Source organism: Ursus maritimus, unplaced genomic scaffold (genome assembly GCF_017311325.1).
Source record: "Ursus maritimus isolate PB19 unplaced genomic scaffold, ASM1731132v1 scaffold_6, whole genome shotgun sequence".
NCBI classification, from domain to species: domain Eukaryota; kingdom Metazoa; phylum Chordata; class Mammalia; order Carnivora; family Ursidae; genus Ursus; species Ursus maritimus.
In genome coordinates, this window is record NW_024426774.1 from 70,624,095 (window position 1) to 70,632,666 (window position 8,572).

Below are 8,572 nucleotides of genomic sequence, written 5' to 3' on the forward strand. Positions count from 1 at the left end.
CCCCCCCGCTGCATACCTCAGTGCCCGTGATTCCTTTGACCCTTGGAGACTTCTATTTTATTAAAGCTTTTTTCCCAAGCAACGGGTTGTGCCTGAAGCTATCATCTAAAGGCTATCACCTTAGTCTTGGGTTAACCTTTTAGCAGAAATGAGCTGACAGCCAAAGGAGAATCAACTCCGTCTGAGAATTATTTGTTATATGCCTTCCATGCCCCAGGCACCAGACTAAGTGTGGGAATCGTGGAGGAGAAAAAGACAGTCAGTCCTCGCAGAGCTCAGAGAGAGCACGAACTGGCTCCCAGAGGGCCCGGCAGGCAGTGGATCTGGGAGAACTCTACTCGGGGCGCCCCGGGAGAGCTCCCATGAACCGGCCACGGCCGCCCGCGCAGCCTCCCTGGCCGGCCTCCCCGCGCCTCCTCGCCTCCTCCTGCAAGCAGCTGCCTGCCAGAAACTAAAAGAGGAAGAGCAAACTGCTGAGGGCAAAGAAAGCTGCTCCTTGATCCACACTTGCCAAATTAGGGCAAAACTAAGCCCCTCCGAGCAAAAGGAAACCCAGCTGACACTCACGGATTTCAGTTTTTAAAGACATGTGTGGTCTTGGGTTTTATTTCTTTGTATCTTCTTCTCTTCCCTCCTCCCTGCAGCTTGCTATTCTGTATCTGAGGCCTCTTGGTAGTGCCCACTGCTGCCAACACGTGTCCTTGCTAGAAACTGATACCCCCAGGCAACGCTGCTTTGTTCTGTCTCGTTTTAATACCACTAGGTCTCATCTCCTGAAACCCCAAATTCCACAACAAAACCGCAAACACCCAGTTCCCCATAAAGGCCTCTGACCCGTGAGCTGTAAAATAATGCTTCCCACCCTTTTCATACCCTGGCACACACAGAAATGACAACATATGTCCAGGCCTCTTGAGGCTGCACACAGCTCTCCCCCCACACACACCCCAGAGCTGAGACGATAGGATCTGAGCACACCTCCAACACCCGCTTCTGATATACCTGCTGGGAAGCATTGGTTCCCAGAGCATGTCAGTAAACCTCAAGAAAATCATGACAGATGTGGAAGAGCCAGCCAGATCAGAGGGAGGGGATGGGGCCCAGGTGCACACAAACAGAAACCAATGAGAGCTGACGCAGACTGCCCCCACCCCGGGGCTCCTGCCTGCAGGACCACGGTCTGAGCTGACATATCCCAAACCCACATCAGAGTGACAATGAGGGGAGCATAGGGCATTCGGTCACTGCAGAGGCTTTGGAGCCAACAAAGGCCATGCACCTTCCCCACGCACAGGAGGAACAGCACTCCGTGTAATGTGCTGCAGGCTGCAGATATAAATAGCTTCTAAAAAGGTTAGAGAAAATGCACAGCCGATGAATCTACAGTAGGTTACTAAGGGAAACCAGGATGCTTAGTGCCAGCGGCTCACCTGTTGAAGCTGTGCTGGGGAGGAACTCCGTGGCTCCTCCTGAACTCTGCTCTCTGGTCTCTTCGGGGATGCAGTGTGGGGCTGCTGGCCCCTGGAGCCTGCATCACGCGAGTGGGTGCGTCCTAAGCCCTACCGATGTGCCCTGCAGTCCCCCTCCAAAGGAAGGTAAACCTTTTTCCTAATTACCTCTCTGTCTAGTTTCCATAAGCCTACTCACTTGCAATTTCCTCATCTGGCAAAAGTCTACCTCCATAGGTACCGTGAGGACGCCCGCCTGAAGGTGGGAGGAGCCTGATGAGTGGCCAACCCTGGCCCTCCCCCGGCCCCTTCCCATTCTACCAGGCCCTTGGGTGCTGCCCCATGAAACACAGAAGGTGGGGCCATTCCAAGGCTGCGTCCCCTGGAGATTCCCTTCTGGAGGGAAAGTACTTCCCTGGTTCCCCAGAGGGCTTGGAGGGCAGCCACAGCTGCTGGGCTATGTCAAGTAAGAAACAGATCTCGCTTGTCACTGAAAAGCCAACCCCAGGGACACCTGAGTTAAAGCTATTTATAGCTCTCATGTATGCATCCTTGAACTCGTGTGTGATTAAGTCAACAGACAGCAACACCACGCCCAGAAGCATACATATGGACTTCCACACCCTGAGGCAGTGGCTAAATCTGGAACTTTAGGGAACCCAAACGCACCCCCAACACACACACACCCCTGAGTGTGGGTATTCTGGGACCTGGGATAAACTGGGCGCCAGTCCTTCCCCCTTTAGGGTATCAAGTTCTGCCTTCCTGCCAAGGATTAAGAGATCAGCATGGAGCCCACAGCTCAGGAGCAGCTCGCCTGGCAGCTCCCCACCCGCTCATCCGCACAGCCAGCAAGACCTCTCCCCACCTCCCCTGAGCCCCACACAGCACGGAGGCAGGAGGGAAAATAGGGCCTGTCCCGTCCCGCCCTGAGTGGACAACGGGGCTGCCGCTGCAGAGCCTACGCTGAAATCCTGCGAGGCAGACAAGAAAGGAGAAGCTCCACAGAGGCCCAGGCCGGAAGCCAGACCCTCCACAAGGCCCCGGGAGGAAGTCACTACTGTCCTCAGCTTCCACTTTGAGATGCTGGGCAGTCAAAATGTCAGGACCATTCCTGGGCCACCCAGGGGCTTGGCCAAGAGAGGCGGGCTTCCGTTTGGCCAAGCGTGTTGGGGATGTTGAGGGATGTGCCCAGGCAGAGCACGTGATGGGGACGAAAGCTGCCCAACACACTCATGTTCCTATTCATTCATTCTCTCCCTCTCTCCCTCTGCCAACAACAACAGAGGCCAAGGGGGAAGCGACATCCTCTGGAAGGCAAAAGGTCATCTACTACAGTCATCTTTTATGTTCTCTAATGTGTAAATTGGACTAATGTTACCTATAGCTTTGAACTTGATTGGGGTCGAAGAGGAGACCAAGAGTAAGCACACAGACCAGAAGTTCCCACGGAAGGGAGGCGCTATTTCGGTTATTCAAATACAGTGAGTGAACATTCCGAGGGAAGATTATGTGTGCTTCTTACCTCCCAAAGTAGAATCAACTGAAACATACATACCCCACTTGCTTCTCAAAGTGTACACTGAACTCCTAGTTTTTCTAAGGTTCTCTCATGTCACTGGGCACGCAGGCTCTGAGAAAGGCCACCATCTGATACCACAGGGCATTTAGAGCAGGGAGCACTGGACTGTGTCCATGGGTCCAGTGACCGGGACTGTGGAAACCCTGAAGCACAAGCTGGCTCCATACTTCTGGGTGAGAAGGTTCTAGCATCTGGCATCTAGTGGAATTTCTATCAACTCCAGACATAATACGCTATTCTCTTCTGCTGGTGACCCCCTTCCCCCAACAAAACTGCCCAGAGTGCAGTACAATAATTTCTTGTAATATTTATACCCATCTACTATGAGCGAAGAACACTGTCAGCTGCTTTTACACACATTGAACAGCTGAAGCCAGTCTACAACACTGTAGCATAGTTTCGAATTATCCACGTTTTTACTAGATCACAATGAACGTTAACCATAGCCAGAATCACATGACTAGTACGGCACGGTGGAGATCTGAGCCCCTGCCTCTTTGGTTCCAAAGCCCGCGGGCTTCTCTCTGCTGTCCGTGAGCCTTAAAAATGTCTCTCTATACGTATGTGTATGTGTATGCGTGTCTATGTGTTTATTGATCATTTATTGATCATTTTTGTTATCGTAAGATTAATCTGATGCTGAGCCATCGAGGCCTGAGATCTTAATGACCAAGAACAACCCAGGAATCTCCTATTTAACACACACGAACAGATACCTGGTTCAGATACTTCTATCTATGCTATCATGGCGGATCCCTACCTCAAATTTATTCTTTTGTAATCCCCAGGTGCTTAGCACAGTGCTAGGTATACACTGGGCACTCCTCATATAATCTCGTTGATGATTACATTGCTAAGATTGCTTATTAATAATAAACCCCTAAACGCCGAAAGATGAATTATCACTAACTTTGATCTAAAAGGAAAAGTTCCAGGGACGCGTGGGTGGCTCAGTCGGTTAAGCATCTGCCTTCACCTCAGGTCATGATCCCAAGGTCCTGGGATCAAGTCCTGCATCGGGCTCCTTGCTCAGCCGGGAGCCTGCCTCTCCCTCTGCCTGCTACTCCCCCTGCTTGTGTGTGTGCTGTCTCTTGCTCTCTCCGACATAATAAATAAATAAAATCTTTAAAAATATTAAAATAAAAGGAAAAGTTCCAGACCCCCAAGGGGCCCTAAAACACATTGTGGCCAACAGAGTAGGTGTCCCACCAGTGAGTAAAAACAGTATTATCTGAATCTTCCGAATAGCTTGATCCCATTTCGTATGTATCTTACAATCTCCACTGGACACAGCAATCATGAGGACTTATGGGAAGCCCTGGTTTTGTAAGTGGGTCCAACTTCAGGTAATATTTGGATCTGGGTTCTCTCCTCTGTAGCAGTAGCACACGACCCCCATTCAGAGAATGGCTGTCCAGATTCCTGGTACCATGTCTACAGACCCGCAAGGAATCCAATCAACCCAGGTGGCATCTCGGCCTCTCCCGTGGCTTCCTGAGTGTATAACCACTTCAAAACTGGGGCAAATTCAGACCTATGTCCTAATCCCAGCAATACCTGTCAGGAGCTGTGTGACCTGAGGTCAGCTACCTAGCTTCTCTGAGCCCCAGTTTCCCCATCTGCAGAGACAGAATATCATTTAGCTCATGGGTTGTTTTGTGGAAAAAAGACTATTTGCAGTGGCCGCCCCACGCCTGATACGCAGAAGGAACTCAGTAAATGTTAGCTGGGTTTGAATGTGCACAGAACAGGTCTGACATACACACATCCTGTTGAATAGGGCTCGCGGTCAAATGAATGGTCATGGTGACAAGTTAGAGGAGAAAAGGGAAGAGGTGGTAGTGAGAGAAGTTAAAATTAGAGACGAGATTTAAAAACCGATCTCCTTTCAACCAACGATTTCAACCTATTATTTATTAACCATACGTCTCAAAAGTTGGTTTTACTTAAGGGACTGTGTTCTGCCTCTTGCCTTCCATATGTTCTGACAGAAGTAAAAGCTACAAGGTGGGCACCCCAAAAGGGGCCCTGGCAAGCTAAGGACTGGTTGTACTGACTTGGGTCGGTTTGGTGAAAGGGGACAGCCTCTGGCACCTTGCACTGCCAACAGTTTCTCTATCCTCAGATGCTCCTCTAACCTAACCGTTTAGAAACCAGAAGCCAAATCAACACACCCTCCATAAGACAATTTTCAGAATCCAACCTGGTACCACAATTCTGAAATTCAAATCTAGAAAAGCTACAAGGAATAGCTCCCCTTTATTGGGTACCTACCTGACTGTGCCAGACTCAGTGCCAAGCGTCCGGCATATAATACACGAACAGGGAATTTTCTGACACCCATCGTATAAATAAGGAAACTGTCCCACCGGACATCCGCCAGAGCACTCTCTAAGCCCCTCAGCTGTTCACATGTCCTCAAACACTCAAGTCTGCATGACACGTGGAAACTTCTGCCCAAGGCTTCATGTCTAATCACAGGCCTGGAGTCTGCAAAACTTCATTACACGCAATCATCCCAGCCCCACAGCAAAAGTGGGTCTGGGAAGAGGGACAGAGACAGAGACAGAGAAGAGAGCCACCTCTGATTTGCTAACAGCCAGAGGCTGCCAGGAGGACTGTGCATTTTCTTTCTGCACAATAATCTCTCCCAAAGAAAACCCAGACAAAGTCACCTGGCCTTCCTAGGGAAGGAAAAATAAAAAAAAAAATTTTTTTTTTAAAAAAGCTCTTCCTCCAAGATTCATACTGAACTCCTAACCCTTCCTCCTCCTCCCTACCCCAGGGAGTGGCTGGATGGTTGTTGTTTCTTTTCTTTTTTTCCCTGTGGTCCTCTGGTAACACCACAAATTACGTTTGCAGGGACTCGAGTCCCAGAGTGCAATGATGTTGTAATAAACATAACCAGGACCAAATGCCTTCCCATCATATTAGATGATGCCATTTCGCACCAATCAGGCTCCTCGGGCAGGCAGACCACTCACCAATGAGGGACCAGACAGAGGCTGTGAGGGGGAGACCTGGTCATCTGCAACTAAAAATAAGGGCGCTTCATGATTGGCCGCTGCCAGTTTGCAACAGGAGTTGGGACCCACACACCAGGCACCATACAGAAAGCACACACAGGCAAAAACTTTCATAGCCCAGGGGTTTACATGGGGTGGGTTGGGATGGTTTGTTGTTGGGTTGGGTTTTTTTTTTCCTTCTCCTAATTTGTTGACTTGAAAAAAGAAATATAGACTTGATCCACAGGGGCCCCTCGAAGACACACCCTCCGTCCTAGACATCTCAGTTTCCAAAGGAAATGTACAACCACCCTGAACTGAGGAAATGCAAGGGGGTGTCGGCCAGGGGCCAAGACACTCACCTGTCCGGCCGTGTCATAGAGTCCCAGGAGGTACTGCTTGCCCCCTACGGTGACGCTGACTGCAAGGGCAGAAGTGGGGGCGGGGAGAGAAGCTCGATTATCTAGGGTCTGGGGCAATCTCGCTGCCCATCAGGACCCGCTTATGCCAACCCACTGGAGGCATGCGAGCGCTCCCCGGGAGATGTCACCCCTTTTCCCTTGTGCCGGGCTGTTAAGTGGCAGTGAGGCCGGGGTGTGATGTGGCCCCTCTTGCCCACTCCCTTCTCCCAAGTCCCGTAGCCACGTCTCACCCAGTGCCCCAAGTGTTTCCCCCGGGGTTTGGGGCAGAAGGGAGGAGGCCGTGGGAAGGTCAAGGAGGTCGGCCCAGGGCGTCCCGGGACTGGGAAGTGCGGGGAGCCGGGACTGGGCCGGGGGTGGGGCGGGGTAGGAAGAGGGGTCTCCTCTGCCGGCGACAAGGAGGGCCAGAGGGGAGGCCTGGGAGTGGGACCGGGAGCCCCGCGTAGGGCCAGGCGGGGGGGAGGGTGGGGAGCGCGCTCGGGGGAGGCGGCGAGGGGGCTCTGCCAAAGTTGCTCCAAAGTTCCCGGCCCGGGGAGCGGCCCCTTAGTCAGCAGTTCCGAGGCTTACCTGCGTAGTGGTCGAAGACGGTGGGCACGTACTCCTCCGGGAAGGCGTCGTTGGCATAGCTCATGAGTAGGCACGTCTTGCCCACCGCCCCGTCGCCGACCACCACGCACTTGAGCATCAGCGCGCCGGGCCCGTGAGCCATGCTGCGGCCGGCCGGCCTCCGGGCATGGTCCCCCCGGAGCCCCCGCCCCGGCCCCGGGCTCAGCCCCAGCCCGCCTGGGGGGTCCGCCGCCGCCGCCGCCGCTCCGCGCAGCAGGGCCGCCCCCCCGGCCCCATGCAGCGGCTCCCCCCGCCCGAGGGGAGGGGGCGGCGGGCCCGGGGCGCTGCCGCCGCCTCGGTCGCTGCCCGGATCCCCGCCCGGGCCCCGGTCGCCGCGCCCGCCCGCTGCCCCCGCCGCTCGGCGCCCGCGCCCTCTCCCCGGCCCGGCCTCCCCAGGAGGATCCGCTGGATCATAAGACTGGCCGGCCCCGGGGGAGACAGCAACTTTGGGGAGGGCAGCGGAGGGGAGGGGCCAGGCGGCTCTCCCCGCCCCGCGCGGGCCCGGGCCCCCTCCCGGCTGGGCCCCGGAGGAGGGCGGGCCCAGGCGCCTCCCCGAGAGCCGACCGCCCGCCCCGCGCCCCCGCCCGCCGGCTCCGCGCCCCGCGCCCCGCGCCCGGCGCCCCGCCCGCTGCCACCGCTCGGCCCTGCCGGCTCACCCTAGCTTGACTCCCCTGGAGAGGTGGAGAGGGGGCGAGGGGGAGGAGCCGCGGAGCTGCGAGGCGGGCGGGGGGAAGGTGAGGCTGGGGAGGGGACCGAGAGGGAAGCGCTCCGGAGGAGCTGAGGGCTCCTCGCGCAAGTGCCCGCAGCGCCCAGAAGCGTCCAAAGGCCCGGGTGCTGGAAGGAGCCTAGGAGGCCTCTTGGGGAACCACGACGACTTCAACGATGACGCAATAGTCATGCGAAATTATACATATATATTTAAACTCCACCCGGAAGGCAGGATCCATCCTATCGGCCTCTACGTGCACAACAGAACTAGAAATCAGGGAAGGAAGAAAGGCCAAGAAGGTTAAAAAAAAATTTGTTTCAAGGTGCGTGGGGTGGTGGGGGAGGGGTGGTGGTGGTCCCACAGCTGGAGAATAGGGACTCTGGCTTATTGCTTGGTTCTCCACACCACCACGACCACCCCAGGCTATTCACTGCACGGAGCTTGAATCATGTACTTTGAAACTGGTGACTAAGGGAGTTACAGCATCTTGAACGTCTGAAGCAATCCTCAATCAGCTAGCAAAGGGAGACCCTGCGGGCTTCGGATGCGGCAAATGTACCCGTACTTCCTCTGGAGGCAGCATTCTCAGAGGTCCCCTTGCAGTCCCGAGTGTCCTTCGAAGGTGTTAGGTTGTGATCCCTGAGGAGTGATACTCTTGCTCTAAGACTTGGCCACTGATCCAGGAGGAAACGCCTGACCTCTGCCTGGGAAAAGCTCAGCCAGGTCCTGTTCACTGGCCTCTCGTGTTGCTTTGACCATTAGGCACCAGGCAGAGGGCAGGGGAGAGTGGATACACTCCACCC

General features: G+C 54.6%; 1 protein-coding gene across 1 annotated transcript in view; it reads right to left on the reverse strand.

Moving 5' to 3' along the window:
* The window catches only part of RHOQ (ras homolog family member Q), a 40,663-nt gene extending 33,471 nt beyond the window's left edge, over positions 1-7,192 (reverse strand). The window contains exons 1-2 of the mRNA XM_040623513.1: positions 7,022-7,192; positions 6,398-6,456 (exon numbers count right to left, since the gene is read on the reverse strand). Coding sequence (XP_040479447.1) covers positions 6,398-6,456; positions 7,022-7,163 — 201 coding nt within the window. The 5' untranslated portion in view covers positions 7,164-7,192. The remainder of the gene's footprint in view (positions 1-6,397; positions 6,457-7,021) is intronic.
* Positions 7,193-8,572: the final 1,380 nt, after the last annotated feature.